General features: G+C 35.4%; 2 protein-coding genes across 2 annotated transcripts in view; one reads left to right on the plus strand and one right to left on the minus strand.

Moving 5' to 3' along the window:
* Pfrx (6-phosphofructo-2-kinase/fructose-2,6-biphosphatase) overlaps positions 1-14,169 on the minus strand; it is an 82,955-nt gene extending 68,786 nt beyond the window's left edge. The window contains exon 1 of the mRNA XM_085944889.1: positions 13,856-14,169. Within this exon, the coding sequence (XP_085801015.1) occupies positions 13,856-14,036 (181 nt within the window). The 5' untranslated portion in view covers positions 14,037-14,169. The remainder of the gene's footprint in view (positions 1-13,855) is intronic.
* An 838-nt stretch (positions 14,170-15,007) lies between these two features.
* LOC147073609 (uncharacterized) lies at positions 15,008-24,568 on the plus strand. Its single transcript, XM_085944895.1, has 3 exons — positions 15,008-15,400; positions 23,583-23,858; positions 24,328-24,568. The coding sequence occupies exons 1-3, from the start codon at positions 15,137-15,139 to the stop codon at positions 24,370-24,372; spliced, it is 585 nt and encodes a 194-aa protein (XP_085801021.1). The 5' UTR covers positions 15,008-15,136; the 3' UTR covers positions 24,373-24,568.
* Positions 24,569-24,783: the final 215 nt, after the last annotated feature.

The following is a 24,783-nucleotide window of genomic DNA, read 5'->3' on the forward strand; positions in this document are numbered from 1 at the left end:
CCGTCATTCCTTATTTCCCCACCTACCTCACATCATTATTTATTATTGTCACAAGACCAGGCAACCAGCAATTAAGGGTCATGAGACGATCGTGATTGCGAATAACCTTGAGTTAGCTCGAGTGATATCAAGAAAGCGGTCGTGTGCGGGCTCTCTCTGATAATTACCTTAGGAATCGAGGGCATCCGTTGTTTGTTCTCCCACGGTGCAGAACTAACCTGCCATTAGTAATGCCAATTGGGAGGGCAGTAACCATGTTTAATGAAATCGCTTCAGATATTGATATATTCCACTTACGTGAGGGTGAATTTTGGTGGACGTTGTTTTATAAGTTTTTAAGATAGGGTCTATCAAAGTTCACTCTGTGTGCCTCCATCTACTTTTATTTTGTTATTTATTTTCTTATTTTATTACTTATTGTACTATTAACTCACACTTCTCTGTATTTTTATTTTTAAAAACACGTATTTTATGTCATGTCATGAACGCTTCGAATTTATAATTTGTTATGTTCATTATATGTAAAATAAATAAATTTGATTTGATTTAACCGTCGTATATATGAGTGACTCAAAACGCATATGTTCGACCTCCGTTGCGCTAAATCTAATACGGTTTGAGCGAACGTCGCGTCTATCATATTATATCATCATTCATCCCAAAACAAGTGACATTCCGAACCGTCCGTTTACCAGTGCGTGAACACCGAACGGCTCCAGCGAGGTCAGTGTATGGCATCCTGTGTAACCCCCCCCCCCCCCCCTAGATCGTAATACACCACCAGCATTCTCACATTACAGTCCACTGCTAAAAGTGCTACCATATTATATTGTAAGTAGGTACTTACTCGATTGGTGTCAGAAAATGATACAGGAGCATTCAAATGAAAGCCGCAAAGCAGGTTTAAAGATAAATATCCCAATGGTGGCGGCTCTGCTGTACCAAAATCAATTCACATCAATGGAGAATGGGACAACTGGACAGCAGGACAATTGGACGCCGCAATGTTGTAGACCCGTAAACAGAACGTAGACTAGGAATTGTAATCAGTTTCTATCTACTTCTTAGTAGTTTTAATTCATTTTACTCTTAACATATTGCGGAATGAGAATTACCATGCCTAAGGCTTTATATAAAAATAATAAACTCTTTTTCCGTTGGAACTTAAACACATGCACGATTAAATCATTATTTATGTGTGCATATTGAAATATATAATAATTTAAATATAAATAATAATATTAAACATTTTTTCAAGTAATTATAAGTACCTAACATCTATTTAATTTCTAATTGCGTGGCGTCCAGTTGTTCCGGCGCCAAATCGTCCATTAATGGCACTCAAACAACTAGAAGTCAAACTTGGACAGCAAATGTTAATAATTAACGGTGATAATATGTATGACGAGATTGCACGCAGAACCAAACTGGCATGGGGTGCATTTGGGTGCCTGAATAGTATCTTCAAAAGTGACCTCCCATGCAACGCATTACCTGCCTACCCTGACGGTAGGAACGTCACTGCGTGTGTGACATGTTGAACATGCCTGACATAATTACTATGCAATGGCGTTTTACGTGCATACATTTTAAACGCAAGGATTACTGATATACAATTCGATAGAATGTATCATTGAAATTTTAATATTGACGTAACTGTTTTCTCGTGTTGTACTGACAAATTAATCAATTTGCATTATCTGTGATACTAATTGGCTATCATTGTCTTAATTCAATAATTTCTTACAAGTCACTCATTTTTAGTATTGGGTTTTCGCTACTGCCATAATTAGGATTGCAATACCGAATGAGAATATCAATACCGGTTTATTGGTGGTATTTCTTAAACATTAAAAAAAACAGCTATTAAAATCTTTTTAAAATATTATTTTATAGCAAAAACCTACATACCTACATTTGTTATGTTGACATTTAAAAATATGTATTGATCATAATTGTAGAACTAGTGATTTTTTACAAATAATTTCAATATATTGATAATTTTAACTTAAGCCCTCGAAAGTTCATAAATTTGCAAATAAGTCCCGCTGCAGCAAAAGCTTCTTAAATTCAACGCTTGTCCAGTCATCGATAATTATAGAATAATTGAACATTTTTGTCTACTATGTTTTCTATTTCGAAATAATATTATGATAAATCATCGCGACAATTACTTATATAAATATATTTGATGAAATTTATTTTATTATTTTTTCACCTCTGTTGGATTCACTCAATATTTTGCATTTGCACTCAATATAGCAGCACATAACTTATAATTCATTTTCAAAAACGTAAACGAGTGTGCTTTCTTAATACCGAAAATTCCGGTATTTTGGATTTTTAAAACCGGTATTTAGGTATTGATAAATACTGGCATACAGGTTTTGAAATACCGGTATTGCAAATACCCAGAACTCGGATTTACATGAACTCGGAGTTACGCGGTTGTTCAAGACCCAGTTCCACCTGAAAAGCATAATATGACAATTGCAAGCTTGACAGAAGACCTCAGCTCAATTGAAAAGTGCTTATTAATTTTTTTAGAAATCATAGACTCCAACGAAGAACGCATTATAGCTACAAAGCAAGAATTAAAAAAAATTGCTACGAAGAAATTTTACGTGAAAAAGAGAAGGTATTGAAGGAATCATGGCTCCCACATCTTGAAACAGGCTTCCAGGCCAGGATATTTGGCGGGCCCACCTACATATCGCTAAGGTTAAGGGCAACGTGATGGTATACAGTAGTGTTTCCAAAATTCTACACGGAAATTATTATTTAAGTATATCACATCAAATTGCGACGCACAATCACATGTTTAAACGATTCAAAAGTCTTTGAAGTAAAGTAACGCGACCTTTTTTTAATATTAGAGTAAATTTGTGATGTGTGTTAATCTCACTTAGCTGGTCAACCCGCCACGCCGGGGCCCTCCTATGCCCGGCCCCCAGGCTTGAGTCCTATCAGCCCCACTTTGTGGGGGCCATGATTTTTTTCTTTTACAATAATATATTATTATGTACAAATAACTGCAATTTTATTAAATATTTTTCTTCTGAACTAGTGTTTATGTTAGTCCTTGGTCTCAATTAAACAACATTTATATGTATTTATATGAAAAGTTGCATGGCCCCCACAAGGGGGGGGGGCTGACAGGGCTCTAGCCTAGGGGCCCGGCGTGGCAAGTCGACCAGATAAGTGAGATAAACACATCAAAAATTTGCTCTAATAGTAAAAAAGTCGCCTGCGGGGCTATTTTCAATCAGTAATGTTATTATTTACAAGTATGTGGTTGTACGATACAATTTTTAATTGTGTAGGTACCTATCGATACTCGACAACTCCATAATTCAAATGGATTTATTAAAATATACAAACACTAAAAATATAGTAATTGTACCGCGTACACCATTTGAAAAAAGCTTCAGTAGAGCATCACACTGCCTTTATCCTTAGCGATAGGATAGCGGGGGGGGCGCCAAAGATCCTAGCCTGGGGGCCCGCTTCAGGAATTGGGTGCCATGCAAATTTGTAACCAGACTTACGCGTAACTTCGGGGTATTACTGTGTACTTACCATAGAGGTCGTACTATATTGATATTAAGTGTTTACCAAAAGCCATTTAGCACGTAAGCTAAAAAAAATAGATAGGTATGTCAATTATGTTGTAACATGAACATGTCGTTTGGAAGCACGGATGTGATGCATGATATTTAGTATTATTACCGATAATAGCTTTGTTATAATCACTATGTTCTATTGATATATTATTTAGCTGAAGTTCACAAGTAGATAATAGGAATATAGTTGTAGGTACTGTCCAATCATTCGTATATTCAAGGAATGGGCATACACGAGGTCAACGAGAGCCACATTCTAGATTTTCATATATAAAGAGCCACAGCACCAGTGATGTCCCGTGGAGGTAGGCAGATTGAGCGTCGCTCGGGGGCGGCAGTTACTCGAAGGGCGGCAAATCGAGGAGAATCATTAGATATATATAGGAATAGGTACCTAAATTTAGTAATAACGGAAATGTCTTTCGATTAAAAAAATCAGTTCGCTGGATGGAAACAAAATGTATAAATTAACATACCGTCACTGTTCTGGCAGAAGACACTAATTCGAAAAAATGACATATTGAGTTAGTACCAAAATGTTCCTTATTTCAAACTTTACCGTCTGGAAACCTTCTTAATAAATAAATAGTCTTTATTTTAAAGTCATCCTTTTTACGATTACTTAATAAACTCACATGATAGACCATTATTTCAAACATTTGAACAACTTCAAAGTCAAATTACTCAAAACTAGTATTCTCCAGTTAGTGTGTTCTGCCAGAACAGAGACGATACAAGGTTTAAGATTACTGTATTTTTTTTGTCGGGTTTGCGATGTCTAGTTTACTTTCGTTCTCTTTGGGCGTCACGCCCAAATCCAAATATTTTTGCCAGTGATTCGCGAGTTTTAAAATTTGCCATGTGTATTTTTAAATGTACTTAGCTGAAACAGTGGACTTGCAATATTGTCCAATTAAGTAGAGATGTTGTGGTATATATTTTGTTAGTAATGTATCCATACAACGATACAACACATTTCTTAGAGATTAGAGTCATGAAAAGATGATTAAAAAATACTAAAAATGGGGTCGAATTTTGTCTAGGGACGTCGCTGCTGGCACCATAGCACTTAGTATTAAATACACAAATTAAAATTTAATACGCGCATCTTGTCATCTGCACCTCCCGGGATTCGCAACCGTATGCCTGACCACTAAGCTATATTATAATATGTAAAATATGTTGTATTGAGTTATTTCATTAGTGACATACTAATATATTATTGATATCAGCGTGGAAAAATACACAATCACAACAATGTCAAGTGTGTTCCGCAAATAAGTAATTATTATTAATCAGAATGAAAAAGTACCTACCAATAATAACAATTTACTGGTGTGGTTTTAAACTAGGATAATACGTATTATTATATTGTTTATAATTATAACATTATAACAACGCATAAAAATATCATAGTAATTTTATAAATAATTAATTAAAATAAATTTGCCTATGCTCAGGGACGCGCCAACGGGATATTGGGGGTGCGCAATACCCCGGAGGCAGGATTGCGTAAAGTGAATCTCATGTGAAAATATATATAAATATATAATTTACCTACGTGTGTTGTATATTGCCGAATGGTGACATCCAAAGGGCGGCAAATTTAAGAAATAAACCAAAATATATTTAAAAATCGATACATAATAGACAATAGTAATAGGTACTTACATACTTACTATGTATGATCTCCAATCTACGACTAATGACATGTATTACAGTATACTGAAAACTGTTATATTAAGTCTCAATAACTGTTTCAACCCCTTCAAAATAACCCTTTCTCATAAGAGACATATTAAGGCTAAATTTTATAATTTATAATGATGGCTCATTGTCTAAAAATACTTTGGTAGTGGTCCTGTTTTAGTATCACTTTTATACGTTTAAGCTCCACCTCTATATACACGAAGGTTTTCATCAACATCTTTATATTATGCACACTAGCAGGAATATGTTACCGACTCAAAACAACAGATTCAGCCCGATTTCCTAACTATGCCGCCCGCTCGAGCGTGTATTGGCTGACGTCACAATTACGTCATGTCGTCTGGTGCCACACGAGACGATAGTTAGGAAATCGGGCCCCTGGCAGTGTTCTGCATACAACCGCAAATAAGTAAGATAATCCCAATAAATTTAATATATAATTAAAATAGTGGGTGTGAGAAATTATCTTTTAATAAATAAGTTCACTGACTTCTCATAGTCCAGAAAAAGTAACGAAATAAAAAACTATAGCCCCTCCAATATAATATTATGACGTGTCATTATGAAAAATATAATTAATAAAATAACATAACTTATGAATTTATGAATGATGATTAATTTATGAATTACTCTGCAATCAATGGTGTTCAGTTGCGTTCCCACAATGTAGGTACCTATTAATATTATTAATTATTATATTATGTTTGTCACAATATTCCCGATTCAGTGTTGCCATCTTTTTATTTACTAATTAACCATAGTAAATACCAGCAGCGAAGGGTGGGGGCAGGCTGTTAAGATCCGCCATAAATGGTGCACACTAAGGCATAAAGCCCACCAACGCGGCGCTCGGTGCGCTCTCTACGAAGTAGACCCCCTCCCACCCGCGCATTACCCTTCACATATGTAAAAAGGGGCTCAAGGAGCACAAAATAATTATTATCATCAGCGTCTCTCATAACAAAGCAATAAAAATATTAATAAATTTCTCGGGGCTTGTAATTAATATTCACGATGACATCATTATACCAGCGAAATATCGGACACGCAATAACTAAACAAAGAGTTCACTGTTATTAAATAATGGCTTCTCGCCCGTCGTGATTTTGCTTGCCGTGTTCAATGAATGGACTACGTTGTATTTTCGTTAATTCGTATCGCTGAGAAGCCAAAAAACGATGAATCATGGGGCAGGAGGGCACAATGCGTCGTCAAATCCAGTGTGCGCTGGCGTATTTGATTACGTTGTATTTTCGATGATTTACGCGCCACTTGTGAAATTTTGCGCGAGAGCCCCACTTGCTGCGTTAAGTGGGTTTTACGCCTAAGCTTTATCAGTCATACGTGTTTGTTTTCATTGAAATAATAAGACTACATTTTACAGGTGGTGTTGGTTAGTTTTTTAAATTCAATTAATCCCTGCGAACGCCAAGCCATAATAGATAATAGTAAAAAAATACTCGTCTATCCATAAAATTTAATATCTAAATATATGCAATTAGTTTATACATAGCTTTGGAAATTTTCTAGATATAATAATATTTTTATCTATTATGGTTTGGTCTTATTTAAATAAAAACAAATACGTATAACTAACAAAGTTTAATGTGTCCTATTTATGTCGGATCTTAACAGACTACCTCCACCCTTCGCCACTGGTGAATACAAAGGTCTAAAAATTATACTTATTATTTTTCGTTAAAAATTCATAATATTTTTGGCATATTTGTGCGTACAATTATAGTATAAATTTCTAAAAAAAATATTGTAAGTAATTTTGTACTATAACTATAGCACGGTTTCTAAAACTGCTCTATAACACTAAGTGTATCTGTATATCAGAGCTTCCCAACCGGGTGTAAAGCCTCAATTACATTGAGCTCCTTTACGAGCTGTTTATTGGCGAATTTAAAAGCGGGCGATTCAGCTACTGCGATTTGATGATTAGTTGATTACACACAAAACTTTCCATTCGCTGAGAAGCCACAAGCCAGTGACTATTTTGACATAACGTAGTTCGTTTTTTTTACCGGGAGGTTGGTACTGCGCTCTACTGTGCAGACGCAGTAGGCCCACACGCCGGCGTGTAGCGTATAAAGTTGACCGGCTTTCAACTTTTCTCGGTAGAGTATTTACAACTTGCTTATTAGCTTATTCGATGATTACACTGGGCGACTTTATAGGCAGATTGTAAATTCGCCAATAAACAGCTCGTAAAGAAGCTCAATGTAATTGAGGCTTAACACAAATTATTGTTGCGAGCACGCTCCCCAACTGGTCAAACCCGCCCCTGAAATTAGTGGATGTTACTAGGTTTTTATTATGTTTAGAGATATCTAGTATTTAAATTATTTTTACGAATAAAGGTAAACGTCAAATAATCACCTATTCATTTAGAATCGAGTCTTCATAAGCGAGAAATCTAAGTAGAAGTTTTATACCTATTTATACTTGTGGTCAATAAGTAAATAAATCATGGCCTCCATAAGTGGGGGGGGCTGACAAGGCTCCAGTCTGGGGACCGGCGTGGTGGGTCGACCAGTTGTGAGATAAACAGTCACCACAATTTCGTTCTATTATAAAAAGTCTATGTTACTTAATAAAAATTATCATTTTAAAGTACGAAGTTGTGCAACGTAATTTGATGTGATATGTTGATTGATATAACTAAATGATAATTCACATGTATAATTTTATATTATAATTATTTTTAGTGTTTCCTGAATAATGAAAAACGTCTATTGATACAATATCGAAAGGACGCATGTTATTTGGCTACCACAAGAGGGGGACACGACCAGTTGTTCATAATCGACCGTGTTTAGGAAAAAGAGCGTAAACCACACAGAACCAATTTTACAGGAGGCAAAAAACGTTTTTTGAATGATTTTGGTTTAATATTAATAAAAAAATAGGCACAGACATTGGGTGCATGATGATTGATGATTTGGTGTAATATCTTTTCGATCTACTAATAATTAAAGAAGTTATTACAGAAAAATCATTAAACTTAAAACTTAATTGAAAGCTCGATTAAAACCTGAATTTAGATAATAAATTGGCATTTGCGGCTTACTTCCTTTTTACAGAACGTGTATTTAGTTGTATACATTGTTAACATCTAATAAAAGCGCTTTTCGAAAAATCGAGGGTTACGCCCTTTTTCCTTAACACAGTTATCATATTATGATAACTCAGTAATTCAAAGGGATTTATTTAAAAATATAGAAATCGCTAAAATACACGGAATACCATTTGAGAAACACTATTGTAGATCATCACACCCTTAAGCATGGCGATAGGTAGGGGGGGGCCGCCAGACATCCTAACCTAGGGATCCGCTACAGAATGTGGGGCCATGAAATAAGTACTACGTCCAAATCACTCTTGATAATAAGTACCTAATACCTATTATCAAATATTATCATTCACCTCTGTGGGTCCCAATAAGATTTTTTACATCCGGTAAAAACAGTGATTAATTAATTTATTCTTCTTCATACCATGTGAACCAGTGATGGAGTGACTGATTGATGTGAGTGAACTGCACATGGGCATTCGTGATTGTTACGTGTTTTTTTTTATCTTTAAGTTTGCTTTGATTGTTGTTAATTTCATGGCTATTAAAAATATTGTATTATTATTATTTTATAGTATCACACATAGTTACGTGTGTATGTTTTTAGGCGCGTAAAAACACGCGGGTTTAAAGATCAAAGTTTCCGTAACGTATCCGAAATGAAATAGATAAAAAAATATTTATCTAAAGTAAGATAATAAATAAATACTAGTACATAAGTGGCGAATGAGTAGTGCGGAGAAAGTGTTAACAAGTAATTATTATTATTACTTTACAATATGTGTGGAAACCAAAGGTAATTAATTAATCATTCATCAATGATCGTAAAGAAAACTGTAGCAGACTTAGAGTAATAATATAAAGAGAGTGGATATTGTTCGGCAAAATGAAGCCGTGTATCTTGCGTATAACCCACAGTAGAATCTCAATTTTATTATTATTAACTTAACTATGAAACGTTATACCATGTTGCTTCTCACTCTCAGTACGTCTACCAAATTTAAACACAACATAGTTAACCATGTTTTCTACTAAATTAACTAAGAACAATTACCTCAAACTTTATATTTAACACAAAAATTATAAATTTTGGCAACACGTGTTCGCAGTTTTTAAATGACTAGTCATTACAATCAATATTTACCGGCTACGTGTACAAAACATATTTAATTCAGCCATAGACATTCTATCTTACTCTAATGCATATTGTGGAGACATAAGCGTGTCGAATGCTTTCTCACTCGCACTTATTGTTCTTTTTTGTTCAGGCGTTGGTCGCAGATTATTGTTTTTTGCACTTACCTACTATTTAAGGTACACATCAAAATTCATTACAGGTTTAGCCGGTGACATTATTTGAGGACTTCGAAGCGGTGACGTCCCGTGGGGGTAGCCAGGACATGCGTTGCTTAGGAGCGGTACTTTGTAAAAAGCGTTTTCATGAAGCAGACGATACGGTCACTCTGTTAGACAGTGCCTACTGATATCTTAGTTTAAAAATAACCGAAGCATAAAAATTCTGGCAAAATAACCATTGTTTCAATCATAGGCGGCCTCCAAACTTGATATACCTAAACGTATCTAAAACTACCGTTTGAGAGTATGTTGCTTGGAAATGCAGTAATCATCGTGAGGTGTATGTAATTTTTCAAGATTTTTTTTATCTGTCTGTTAAAGATAGCTAAAAAATATGTAGGTTTAGGTAGGTATCTAACGAATTTGCATATGATCTGAGTCTAAAACAGCGATTTCCAAACTGGGAGGCGCGAAGTGTTGCAAAGGAGGCGCGAAAAGTTTAACACAATAATTAATTAATGTAGCCACAGGTTTGCAATTTGCAAATGCATAGTTTATAAAGCAGCCACTAGTTATAAACTACATAAAAAACAGTCATATAAACGGTTGTTTTAGACTACTTTTATAATACCTCACTTTTATACTATTGTGAAGCGCGCTGGCTATCTCGTGAAAAATGAAATAAAAGGTTCAAATCATAATGTTGAAATTTGGGGAAAATTTGTTTAGGAACGATAATTTTGTTGTTAAACTTGTCTATTTGGTTTAAATTAAAAAAAATCAGTGATTAAATCAATGCAACGACCACTAATGCATTCACTGATTTAAAAAGACAAAGTGAAGGCATTCATATAAAATGGAGCTTTGGAAATCAAAATTACAAAAAAATAAGTTCGCCATGTTTCCACTTTTAAATTTCTGCGCCAGGTAGGTATATTGAGGCAAACAAAAATCTATTTACGGAGTTCTTGGTTAGTTTGCTAATGCACTTTTTACATTATTTTATTAAAGCCTTTGTTTCAGGGCTATTAACTATTTTAAATATGTGGTTGTGCGTTGCAATTTGATGCCTTTTTCATTTTTGTATGAGTACATTGTTGACTATTTAAAAAGTTCTCTGTATTATTCAATGAAAAAAATGGGGTGGGGGGAGGCGCCAAGATTAGATTTTTTAAAAAGGGAGTCGTAGTAACATAAAGTTTGGAAACCATTGGTCTAAAAATTAGACGACGACATTCGAAGACTGCATAAGGGAGACGCTTTGATTAGGGACGTCACAGCTTGGAAGTCTGATATAAATAATAATAAAAAAAAGTTATTCCATTCCAACTACCAACGTAGGTAATACGTTAACGGCCCACATGCTCAGCGTAGGTCAACTATGATCCTGGACATTCCAGATAATCTATTTATATAATTTTGAAGCCTTCTTATTATCCTTTATATTTATTTTAAACATTTGATGACTGCATAAAGTATTTTTATTACATCAAATAGTATTCTTTTAAACCTCTCGCTCTAATGTTTTAGAATATAGTCATATTTCGGTACATAACTGTGCAGTGGTGTTAAGATTTTTTACATTTATTAATTTTTAATCGCATTTATAAAACCATTAGTATAATTTATGAAGAGATAATTTTTGTAAAATATTTACGATAAAAAATTATATTGATAATCTCTGTGATCCCAAATTTGACAAGAATTAGGCATTTTATTATTCAAAAATCGGCAAGATTAACACATTTGAAGATGATTCTACATATACTTATTATAAGCTATGTCTTTGACCATTCAAGTGTGATAAACATTTTACGAATAATGATTGCTTTATGATAATTATTGACCTAAGAATAAGGTAGTGTTTTTTTGAAATACACCATTTCTTTTGTCATTCCCCAGTAGTTAAGCTACAACATACGGCCGTAGCCATAAATTGACAAACTATAATTTAAGTAGGGGGTAAAATGATATTAACGCGCGTGTTTGAACATGCGTCAATCAATTTATTATTTATACTTATTTGTTACCTGCCGCTTTCCTATGGTTTACTCACTATTCACTATGCAACAGTGGCGAAGGGTGGAGGTCGGCTTTAATTGAATTTGAACTTTGTACTCTTAGTTCAGTGAAAACAAGTAAGTATGACTGAAAAAGTTTAATGTGTTTTATGTTAAATCTTAACAGCCTACCTCCCTCGCCACTGCTATGCACATCCCTACGGTTATTAGTTTCAATTTATTTATTGTTTGTCAAGTTAATGTCAAATCTTTTGTATTTTATTATATTTTGACAGCTAGCTATCACAAATGAACAAATGCAATAAAAAAATCTTTAGACTTCTTACAGTACCTAGCTACTTTATGTACCTACATACAGACGTAAAATTAGGTTCACTCTGTTTTTTTGGATCTTTTGTCATTTTATTTGACATTGGCAGGTACATCTTGCAAGAAAATCATCCATTGTGATACAATGAAAATATACCCATCATAATTTTGATTGAATTACATTTTTTTTATTCTGACCTTGTGGGGTTAAGACAGCTGGTCATGCAATGCTTAATGGCGGTAGATTAAGGGGAAAAACGAGAAATTTTTAACTTGGTAATGAGTGTGATATCGTGGGAATGGCGATAATAATAAATTCGCATGCGGGGCTTATTCAGATGGAATTCTGAAGGTTAATGAGTAAATTACATTTGATTTTTAAAGACGCATTGCAAATGTGCTTAAAAACGCAAATATCGGAAGACAGACGTCACTGCATTTAAAAAATAAATGAAAAACACTCTGATGGGTCTCTTTAGTGAGTAAACTAGTTTTTTTTTAAAAATTTAAATAACAAAAAGCTGATAACATTTATGGTACCTACCACTAGTTGACTAGTAAGTGATGACTAGTATCTATAATTTAGACAAAAAATTAAATTAATTTATCTATAATATTATATATTAATCGGTTCTACAACCCTATGTGGATCTTGACCGCCTCGCGAAAGGGTTATCTTTGTCACTTGCTCAACAAATGAGAATTTGCCAGACCAGTGATTTGAACGACAATATAATCCGACACATTGCCGCTCGGCCATCGCGGGCCGACATAACAAATACCTACACAATATATTAACAATATTCGAATTCAATTTGTGCGAAATGCATCGTGTAATATCTAGTTGAAAGATTTCAGAATGTCTGATTGTTTTTCAGGCTATGGTCACACTGTCGCAATTTTGTCAGTCTTCCGGTGTACAATAATAATTAATAATGTATTGGGTTGTATTCGGGGAACCCCACCAGTGTTTCTAACCGTAAATACCTACTCTAATTTTGTATATCTCAAAGTATATTTATTGGGAATACCTACTTTATATATTTTTTAATATTAATAGAAAAATTAGGGGGTCTATGTAGCAAAATTGTGTTTATACATTATAGTAACTCCGTGAATGAAAGTGATACTTGACGAAATCCGTTTTCAGGCAGAAAATAAATATTTTGGGCGGAATGTTAAAAACAGGTTTCGACCTCGTTTTTGGAGTTTTTTTTGTTATTGTATATAAATGCGTACCTATACAAGTTTTCATACACTATTCGGTCCTTGTGGAAAGAATGATAGGTTTCTCATTAGTCATTACTCATTACCGATCACCTTTTTATGTATTCGTAAAATGAACTATTAATGAACATGAATTTTACGAATAATGAATAATTATGGCTGCGTACAAAACACGTAAAATAGTACCTATATACTTCATTAATTAAAAGATTGTTTGGTATTTAATAGTTGTTTGTTCACAGTTTATTGTTATGCTAATAATTACGGAAAAGCCATTTCGGAAATGACAAAATAATGAATCTTTAAAATACACATACTTTTTAATAAAATACAGAAATATATAATATACACATGTGTACAATACTATACTATCTACCAATCTCTTTAATATGTATAGATTTTTAATTTACTTGAAATAAAAAAGAAATCGATTTAGGAATATAAACATTTTCGAAATACCTATTCATAGACAAAAATGTGTATCATGTATAAATTTATGTTTATAGGTTATGTTTAGATTCATAATAACACTTAATATTCAGTGTCGATTAGTGACAGTATAGAAACAAAATACAAATTTTATTGCTTACCTCTGATTGGAAACGGTTTCGTCATGATGGTTTCGGTCGTTGGTGGTAAAAGTCTTATAGTTTCTGGAGACATGACACTGGTACACAAATTTATTTCACTTGTTTTGTTTAATAAATCTCTTTTCTTGCCGATGCTACTTGTGCGCAGTCGCAGTGAGGGAGAAACGTTCAACACATCCATCTTCGCGAGCTATCATGGCATGACTAAAGAAAATTATCGCGATCACGCCAATGGCAGGACTTTGCTAACTGACAGTTTCTATATTTACAGATAATCAGCTGACAACAATGCGCCGGACTTGTTTCATTATCTCGCCGACGAGGACTATCAGTGGATATTGGAAATTATTACTGAAAAATTCGCGAAAAATGGCATCCGAGCAGAAATAAGCGGGTTTGACTGTGCGACGGGGCGTACTGGGACACGGAAATTAGTTTTGCATTTGTGAAGCTAGCGACCTTGTATTTATATTATAAGATTCTCGTAATATGTTGTGACGGTAGTGTGGTGATGAGCTAAGAAAAGGACAGCGGTTAAAATACAAGGGAAAATTATAACAGCACGAAATAGATTCATTTCACTCTTTACTGCCATCTGTTTTATTTACAGCACACCGAAGCACCACTTGTGGCTTTTTACTGAACGATATCTATAATAATTACAATAAAACTAGTTGTATTAGGAATATATTATTATATTATAGGCAATTAAATAATAAAATAATAATAGCTGTCTATTGAGTCAGCTTATAAATTAATAATATTATATTGAATTAGATTCCAATAAGATTCTATTTAGATAGACATCTCTTGAATAAAAAAGTAACTACGCATGACAGCACGGAAATACACCTATTTTTCGCGCGCTTTCTATATTTAATTTAGAAACAACGTGTAGAGGTGCATTACGGAATGTTTTTTTAATGTCATTTTATTAAAAAATATAAATAATGTTTGTTAATTATTATACTTACGTGTTAGGAACTTAGGGAGCTAAAATTATGATAAAATGGTACAACATTACAATCCATATACACTTTACAATTTATTGAATATGTTTCAACAGGTTTTTATCGATAAAACATTTCCCCTAATCCCAATGGTACAATTATTATTGGTGGACACTCCTACACATAAAGTTAAATTAAAATCAATAAAATGTTGTATTTGCAAGCTGTCAGTAAAGTTAAACCTTAGTGTACCATCGACAATTTATTTAAAATTTTCGCGGGACTTTTATAAATAATAAACATTCTCTATTTGAAATAATAAATATACATAATGTCTTCGTCTGATAGAAACAGTGTCGTCTCTCAATTGATTCATTCGAGTAATGTAATAAATGATGACAGTTATTCACCAGAACGCCATTTTGAAAATAACACAGACAGATCGATTGGCTTAGAAACATCTGGTGGTTCGAGGCGAACTAATAATATAATAAAGTTTGTAATTGATCAAAGTATTAATATTTCTGAAGAAATTAAGGACCCATTCGAGGAGTTGCACGAACCTGTCAATGTCGTCGTTGAATCTCCAAAAAAGGTAAAGAGTTTGAAAATTTCACCACGGCTCTGGAGGTATTTTTTAAAAATCATATCCAATCCTAAGAAGATCATAATATGGGCATCCACAGAATGGAAGTTGTTTTAACAGATTTTTGTTTTTTTACGAGAAATATATGTTAGCCACTTGCTCAACCTATTAGGTCCATACTCTGGGTCTAAACACACATTAAAAAACAACATGTCAATTTTCTGGAACAGGGATTTGAACCCGGGACCCGCAACATTATAATAAGTCTGACGTGCAGTAGCGCACCCAGGGGGGGGGGGGGCAAGGGGCCTTGGCCCCCCCCAAAAACATTGAAATTGAAAGCCAATAGATTAGACAAATAAAAACACGGCAAAAAATGATTTTAAATTCTCCAGCACCCTCTAGAAAAATTTCTTAGATTTTAATTTCTAACACAAAAATTTCGAAACACTAATGTCGGGTTTTTTTAGAAACTCAATCTCTAATGGAAATGTCAAAAAATTATCGGTGTCCATCCGAATTCCGGAGTGGTGTACACCGAGTGCAATAGACAAAAGTGCGATAAACGAGAAATTAGGCTGTGTTCTGTTGGGTAGGTTTGTGTACCTATAAGTTAAATGCAATAATACTTTTTTTTCCATTTTCAATTAATATTTTGGAACTTCACTATTAAAAAACCCAAAATCGACGATACAAATTCGGCGAAAAGTACGACTACACCCACCACCATGGGCTGACAGGGCTACAGCCTGGGGGCCCGGGCTTAAGAGGGCCCGGCGTGGCGGCTCGTCTAATTGTGAGATAAACACACACCAGAAATTTGTTATATTATAAAAAAAATCGCATGTGGAGCTATACTACTTCAGTACTTCATCAAAATTAACATAAAAAATATGAAGTATGATGAAAATATGATATACGTAACTACATGATAATAATTCACGTGTATCTTTTTATATTACAATTATTTTTAGTGTTTCTATAAAAATAAAAATGGTTATTTATCCAATATCGAAGGGTCGAATGCTACTTGGCTACCACAAGAGAGGGTCGCGACCAGTGGTTCATAGTATGATAACGATCGATAATATGATATGAGGTCCGACAAATCAAGAATTCAAGGGAATTATTTAACAATATAGTTAAATCCACGGAATACCATTTGGGAACACTACTGTAGAACATCACATTCCCCTTAACCCTGGTGATGGGTAAGGGGGCCCGCCAAACATTCATGATGTGGGGGCCATGCCCACCACAGTCGGTGGTGGTGTAAATTAAAAAAAACATTTTTTTCGGTGGAATTCAGCATAAATATTGTGGCTCTAGACCAGTGGTTCTTAACCGGTGCACCGCTGGCTTGTTGCAAGTGCATCGCGAAAATAGTGATAAAAACAGAAAAATCCGCGAAATAGCGAAAACCGAAAAAGTCCTTCATGAAATTATGAAAGCCGATGAAAGATCTAATGTGATTTCGATGTTGCCGAATCGATCGCACGCGTCTACCGTTGGCCTCACAGGTTTTCGTTTCATAAATGAAAACAAAATAGTGGATCAATATCTATGCTGCAAAGAACTCACCGAGCGTACGACATGACAAGATGTTTTTGATTCTATTTCTTCATATTTAGAAAAATCTAAAATATCATGGAGGAATTTGTATGGATGGTGCTCCGTCAATGTTAGGCTCATTAAAAGGATTTGTTACCCTCGCAAAGACAAGAAACCCTAACATTATAATATCTACGCACTGTTTTATTTACACAGGGAATCTATAGTTTTATTACCGCAGTGCTAAAACCTGTAATAGACCAATATATCAAATCCAGACCTTTAAAAACAGGCATTTTTAAAAAAAACTTTGCATTTATTTTCTATGGAAGCTAAGTACGAATGTTTGATTTTTCACACTGAAGTGAGGTGGTTAACGTGGCGCACCCAGGGGGGGGGGGGGCAAGGGGCCCTGACACCACCCAAACATGAAAATTATCAGAATGATTTTAACCATTGAAATTGAAAACCAATAAACCTTTGGGCTTAAACAAATAAAAACACTGGCAAAAAAATGATTTGTAATTCTCCAGCACCCTTTTTAGAACAATTTCTTAGATTTTAATTTCTAACACAAAAATTTCGAAACACTAATGTCAAGTTTTTTTAGAAACCCAATCCCTAATGGAACTGTCAAAAAAATTCTCGGTGTCCACTCGAATTCCGGAGTGGTGTAGGTCATGGATAGGGAGGGCTGACAGGGCTCTAGCCTGGGGGCCCGGGCTGTGGAGGGCCCGGCGGGTCGGGTTGACCAGATAAGTGAGATAAACACACATCACAAATAATTAGCTTTAATAGTAAAAAAAAGTCGCCTGCGGCGCCGCTATTATATTTCATAACCATGAAAATTTTCAATTACTTATATAATTGTGCAATATATTTTTTGATTATTATGTGTCGATACTTGACAGCTTCATTATTAATGTGGATGTATTTAAAATCGCCAATAATTCACTGTGTAACTACCCTTAATTTCAACTAAAACACAATTTGAAAAACGTTAATGTAGTGTTTCACACTGCCTTTAATCTTAGCGGTAGGTAGGGGGCCCGCCAAATATCCTAGCCTGAGGGCCCGTTTCAGGATGTGGGGACCATGGTGTAGGTACACCGAGTGCAATAGACAACGAGAAATTAGGCTGTGAAGAAGAAAAAGAGCCTATGGGACTAATTTACTTTCTCCTCCTTGGGCCCCCCCCAATATTAAATCCTGGGTGCGCCACTGCTGACGTGTACTTGTGAAGTTTACTTGATGGACTAAGTTAAAAGATTACACATTATAACAAACGATAACAATGATAATATTCAAAATAAACGTATACGTAAACAGTGAGTAGTAACGCCAAGTAACGGGCGGCAATTTGTATTTTCATATTTGGCTTAACCCTAAAATTTCAGAATTAATTGAATAAATTTGTACCTATTCATATTATTTTTATACAGAAACTCTCATTTCTAAAAAAGTGGGACAATATTGAAATATTCACGTGATAATATGTTCATAAAAATATTAGTTACGATTAGAGACACAATAATTTCGTAAAGGTGTTTTAATGTCGTGAGTTGCATTAGAAACAATAAATCAATTGGCGCTATTCATTGCAATGCTTTGTGGGTATTTTGTTCATTCTAATTTTAAAATTCTCATGGCGGTACTTCAGTGAAACGGCAAATAATTTTCAGCTTATAGGTGCGACGAAATTTCGGAATGGCTGGCAATCGGAGAGCGAAAGTCGAGATGTGAACACGTCAATTTGTTTTGTGATGGCGACGGGGGAATTGATTCTTAATTCGTGTGAAGATGACTAAAAAACGTTACCCATTTTCTTGAAAAAGAAAACATGTCAATGTATATATTAGTATTATTAATAGTAATAGAACAATAAACATAACATTAAATAGACGCAATATGTTATGCCAAATTATGTTTTGTTCTGCACGCATTTCTCATTTGCACAATCTTCTAAAGGTTTTAGACCGTGCCCCAGCTTAATATAAAGTATTTTTATGAGTCAATGTGAACGTTAAATAATCGATTAGAACGGAGTCTTTTCGCTGAAATGCATTACGGAATTTGTGGAATGTCATATAATGTGTAAATGTTATTGCGTAGCATCCGTGCAGTTCAGTGCAATATTGTAATGTAAATGCACACAACATTAATTATAATTCTTTTAAGAAGATATTTTAAATTGTAATTATTGCTTGTCTACTTATTGGTTGAAGACATAACGCACATCTGTAAGGCGCCCAGATTTCTGTCATCGAGTTGTCTTGGTGTCTAGTCCGCGTCGTCTATTTGGCGGTCTCCAATCGACGGCACTGATTTTTTTTAAAACCTACCGTAGAGCTGGAGTGTCTCAGCGATGCAGGACGCTAGATAACTGGTTACGTCATGTAAATTATACGTAAAACATTTCACCGTGGCACAGTTCACCGTGAGATTTCTTATCGGAAAGAGATAACCGTATACTATACGGTCTCCAATTTTATTAGATTCAAATGAACATTAATTAAATTTTCACAGCTGATTTTGGCAAAGTTCATGAATTCAAGAATGAAAACCTAACCTAACCTAACAAATAATCCAGTATATCGGCTATTTTCAAAATGTGTTTGCTGCTGGCTTCCTGTAAAGTGTAAACCGACAAGAACCGTGTTTTATTTTATTAGACACTAATTATTCATTTTCTTCTTCTTGGTCGTGCACTCATGGCTGAGGATCGTGACCACGTTTAAATTTCGCCATCCTTTGAGCGACCAAGACTTTCCATCCTTCTCGATCTTCCGCTTCTCTCATGGCAGAATGGATGGTGCCCCCAGTCAGCTCTTTCACTTGGTCGCTCCATCGCGCAGACGCTCTTCCTCTGCTTCGCCTTCCCTGGAGGCTACCCAAAACTACCAGTCTCTCCAGGTTGTCCGGTCCGCGCCTGACAATATGTCCAAAAAACTGCAGAATTCTTCTTAGACATATCGTTGAAAGCCATTCCTTTATCTTCAGTCTCTGGATGATTGACTGGTTCGTCATTTGCTCCGTCCAAAAAATGCGAAGCATTCGGCGCCAACACCACATCTCAAAGGCATCAATTGCCTTCCGTTCTCTTGCCTTCAGGGTCCACGACTCGACTCCGAATAGAAATATCGAGAACACTAATGTTTGCACAAGCATCATTTTTGTGGCAATCGAAATTCCCCGATCCTTCCATATAGTGGTAAGGCGTGTCATCGCATTTTTTGCATCTGTGTGCGCCTTCTTATTTCCGTTTCGCATCCTCCCTTTCCACTGATGGTCGATCCAAGATATACAAACTCGTCGACTGTTTCGAGGTTTTGGAGTTTACTTGGTGTTGGTAGAAGGTTGGCCCGATCAACAACCATTAACTTGGTCTTATTCCTATTAATAAGGAGGCCGTATTTGCGACTCTCTTCCTCTGCCCGGTGTAGCAGCTCTGTGAGTTCTCTTTCATCAGCAGCGATTAGTGTGGTATCATTTGCGAATCTTAAGTTGTTTATTTTCTGGCCACCAATTGTTATTCCGCCTTGCCAATGATCTAGGGCTCTTCGCATTATATGCTCTCCATATATATTGAATAACTGGGGAGATAAAACACATCCCTGACGAACACCCTTCTCGGTTCGGAAACTCTCAGAAAACGCACTATTTACCCTTACCTTTGTGTGGCTATTGTTATATAAGTTTTTGATGAGACAGGTAAGGTGTGATGGAACTCCCATTTCCAGAAGTACCTTCCACATACAGTTCCATCTTACGCAGTCGAATGCCTTCTGATAATCAATAAAGCATAACATCATAGGGGTATTAAACTCTCTGCATTTTTCAATTAGTTGTCTGATGTTTAGAATTTGCTCTCGAGTTCCCCTGCCCATAACAAAACCTGCTTGTTCCTTAGGTATTTGTCGGTCGATGAAATGCTTCAGACGTCTGCTGATTATATGTAATAAGATCTTGCTTGCATGTGGAATGTCCTTGCCGTGACCATATCCAACTCCATAAGTAGTGTGCCGTCCTCTTCCTCGATGGCCCAGTTCATTTTCTTGAAATCTCCTGTGATTTCTTTCACTTTTGGAAAAGATCGCGAGTTTCTACTCTAACAACATGGGTTTTGATGTTTTCACACTTATTTCTGAGGAAAAGATTCTTGTCCCGCCGACAGAGTCGCTGAACAACTCTGTTTTGTTCAGAGTACCTTGCATGTTGTATAGTTGAATTAAGTCCCTTATTTCTAAGATCGGCTCTTATTTGTATGGCCTCCCATGTTTCATCAGATATCCAGATCTTGAGACGTTTCGGATGTTCCTTACTGTTATTGAGTTTCTGGACTTCCTCCATCGCGCATAAGGTGGCTTCCTTCAACTTATTCCATGTTGTTTTGACATTGTCGCTGGGGTCTACGTATAGTGATGCCATTATACGATTCACCTCCTCGCTACATTGCGATGTCGTAGTATCGTTAAATATAAACGGTCGAGTATTCTCACATAGTTTAGTCTTTTTCAACTTCAGTCTCATATTGGCAACAAGAAGTTGGTGATCGCTACCGCAGTCTGCATCTGGGTAGGTTTGTACATTAAACACTGATGACCGCCATTTTTTATTTATTGTTATGAAATCAATCTGGTTTCTATAGCGATCACCAGGTGAGATCCATGTATATAATCTCCTAGGGTGATGTTGGAACCATGTATTCATGATTGCAAGATCCTGCTCTACGCAGCACTGCAAAAAATCTTCCCCTCTTGCGTTGCGATTGCCATGTCCAAATTTACCGATAAACTCTCTGAGATGATTGTCGTTTATGGCATTACCGACTTTGGAATTCATATCGCCTTGAACAACGGTGATCTCTCTTTTGGGTATTTCTTGGATTGTGCTTCTTAGCTCCTTGAAAAATTCTTCGCTATCCTCGTCTGTTGATGCAGCTGTATGCGCATATACTTGTATAGTGTTCAGCAAACATGGCTGGGCGTTGAGTTTTATTGTTATTATCCTGTCACTGATCGAATTGTATCCAATGAATGACACTATCTCGGAGAGTTCGTGGTACAATAAAAGCTACTCCGTTTCGACTTTCGTTTTGTCCTGAACAATATACCATGTTGCATTCATTTTATGTGAGTACTATACGACCCAAAGAGGTTGGACGGTCTTTAATATACTGCCATATATTTCTGATATAAAATTTCACGGTGAAGTGTGATACGGCGAACTGCATACGTACAAGTTTCTGGACACGCAGAGAACTAACAACAGGCCCTTTCCAAGATAATTAAAGACAGAAAATTCACAACTTCGTATGTACTGTCACGACCTCGGACTTCGGGTCTTATACCTAGAGTACCTTGTAGGGGTGTAGAGTGGCCTGAACACGCCCTTGGCCTCGTAGTCAAATAAACTGCACCGAGCCGCACCCTTGACCACCCAGAGGGACGTTTCTTTCCAGAAATAAGTCCCACGGCCCGTGTCTTTGAGGCTGAGGACACGGTTCGTGGAAGACCAGGCCTGAATAAATAAGAAAGCATGCGAGACGACGAATGAAATTGGGCTTTTGCCACTTAAACATGTCAGTAGAATGTGTAGGCAAAACGCCAATAGATTGTAATAACTTGTATTGTGAATGAAAGAGAGGAATGTTAGGCAGTGCTAGGAGAAGAAAAAGAGTATTACGTCATAACTAAATCGTAAGATATGTAAAATTAAGATATATAAAAAAATCCGCAGTACGGACACTACGTTGTAATAACGCGTAAGTGTGCCGTACAAAATAAATGTAAACAATTTAACAGCGTTGATTCCGAAATAGAAAATAATGTTAAAAGTCGGCCGGCAACATTGTCTTTGACCGTTGGAGATATGCAACGTCGCCCAAGAAAAAAACCGTTGGGGATGAATTTCAAGATGGCTTGAGTATGACGAAAATAGTAAGATGCGGGACACGTATTTCGTACTCGGTAACATAAACTATAAAAAAAAAATCGCGTGTCGATAGCATTTCGCGGCTATTGTATATTATAAGTAACCAGCTCGGGGATATAAAAATTTTGGAATCAATTGCGCTTATAAATTGTGTGTGATGAATAACCTATAATAATTCTTTAAAAAAAAGACATATTGTGTCCGTAAAACAAATTATAAAACTATATAATAATTATATGACATCGACGTAAATATACCCTGCCGTTATAAAATTAATTCCGGTGCGTTATTTTACCCAGCCCAAATCCTAAAAAAAAAAACCATACTAAGAATAAAAAGTGATCGTTTACCAGTTACTAACAAAAAATTGTGATACCAGGGTTTGAATTGAACTTTGTCTGAGCTAGACCGGAACCCTGGATTTATCATGTGGCGCCCCACGTTGGGCGCCACTTATCACTTCCCTCCATTTTGCGTGTGTGTGTGAATTTTTCAACTGTCACTTTTTGTTTTGTTTTCCGGTGTATCAATTATTTACCTCCAAATCCTAAAACGCAGACGATAAACCAGAAAACAAAACAAAAAGTGACAGTTGAAAAATTCACACACACACGCAAAATGGAGGGAAGTGATAGTACCTATAGGCTCATGATGTTTTCTGTCCAATAACATGTTTCTTTTTTATAAGTAATTTTATTTCTTTCAGCAAACTGTCAGGGAAAAATGGGACCTAGTAATTGTCGCGGGATTTTCTTCGAAATACATGACCACATTTGAAATCATGAAGTTAAAACAAAAGCAACTTTTTGCTGAGAATTCTGGCTATACTGTTAAAAGCAAACCAGTAATCAAAGGTGAATCCATGGTTGAAGAAACTACAAAAGCATTAATTAAACACTTTATCAAAGATGAATGTGAGGTTAACATTACCATGCATGAAGGCATACTCCAGAAATATAATGCAGAAGTCAGAGTAAAAAAGGTAGATATTCTGCATATTTAAAGGATTCCATGAATAAACAGAACATGATCAAACAGAATGTGCAGCGCTCGAAATAGAAAAGTTTACGAACCGGAGCGCTCGACAGTTTTCTGAAGAACAATACATAGTTATCATAGTTAGAAGACATAGTTATCAAATTTTATTTGTATTTCATGAAAATAAGTGTGTTAGATTGTCTATTGTATGGCCTATCTAGCTCAGACGCTCAAATTATTTTTCCACGAGACGGAACGATAATTTTACCGATTTCACGAACAGGAACGGCGCTCCGGTCCATTTCGACCCCTGAGAATATGATAAAACAAAACAGCAATAAATAATATAACTATGAACTTTCAGGAAAAATATAACATTTAATATTGAGATTGTCATCTCTTTTATAATAATATGGAAACAATTAATGTTCTTGTATTTATTAAATTTGAATAATGTTGTTTAATTTTTGCAGGGTCGATCAAAGTTTTGCATCAAGCCGCCATATGACATTGTTTGAAAATGAAATTAAGATAAGTAATGTTATTATAATATAAGTATGTATGTACTTCTTTTATTAATGAAATTCGTTCGATGTCTTGATAAAAATGTGTATCTTCCAAGCATAATTAAAACGAAATATGAAATGTGCAAAGAAATAGTAATATTTTACAAAAAACATGTCGAACCTATTAAACAATGAAGGACCTGTAGATAATAATTACTAATGTCACTCATTTAAAAATTTGTTTTGAAAAACGACCCCTAATGATATGCATACTCTTGCGATGAAATAACTACGCCACTGTTTACTGATGGCTCAAACCTGCATTTTTTGTGCCACTTGAAGACAAGTCAGAACCGGCAAACTGCGGTCAAGTAAATGGAGTGGCTGCTACTACACAATGACATTAATATGGAAGAAGCATCT

This window comes from Rhyacophila brunnea, unplaced genomic scaffold (genome assembly GCF_057557595.1).
Source record: "Rhyacophila brunnea isolate RB1 unplaced genomic scaffold, BYU_Rbru_1.0 scaffold_17, whole genome shotgun sequence".
NCBI lineage: Eukaryota > Metazoa > Arthropoda > Insecta > Trichoptera > Rhyacophilidae > Rhyacophila > Rhyacophila brunnea.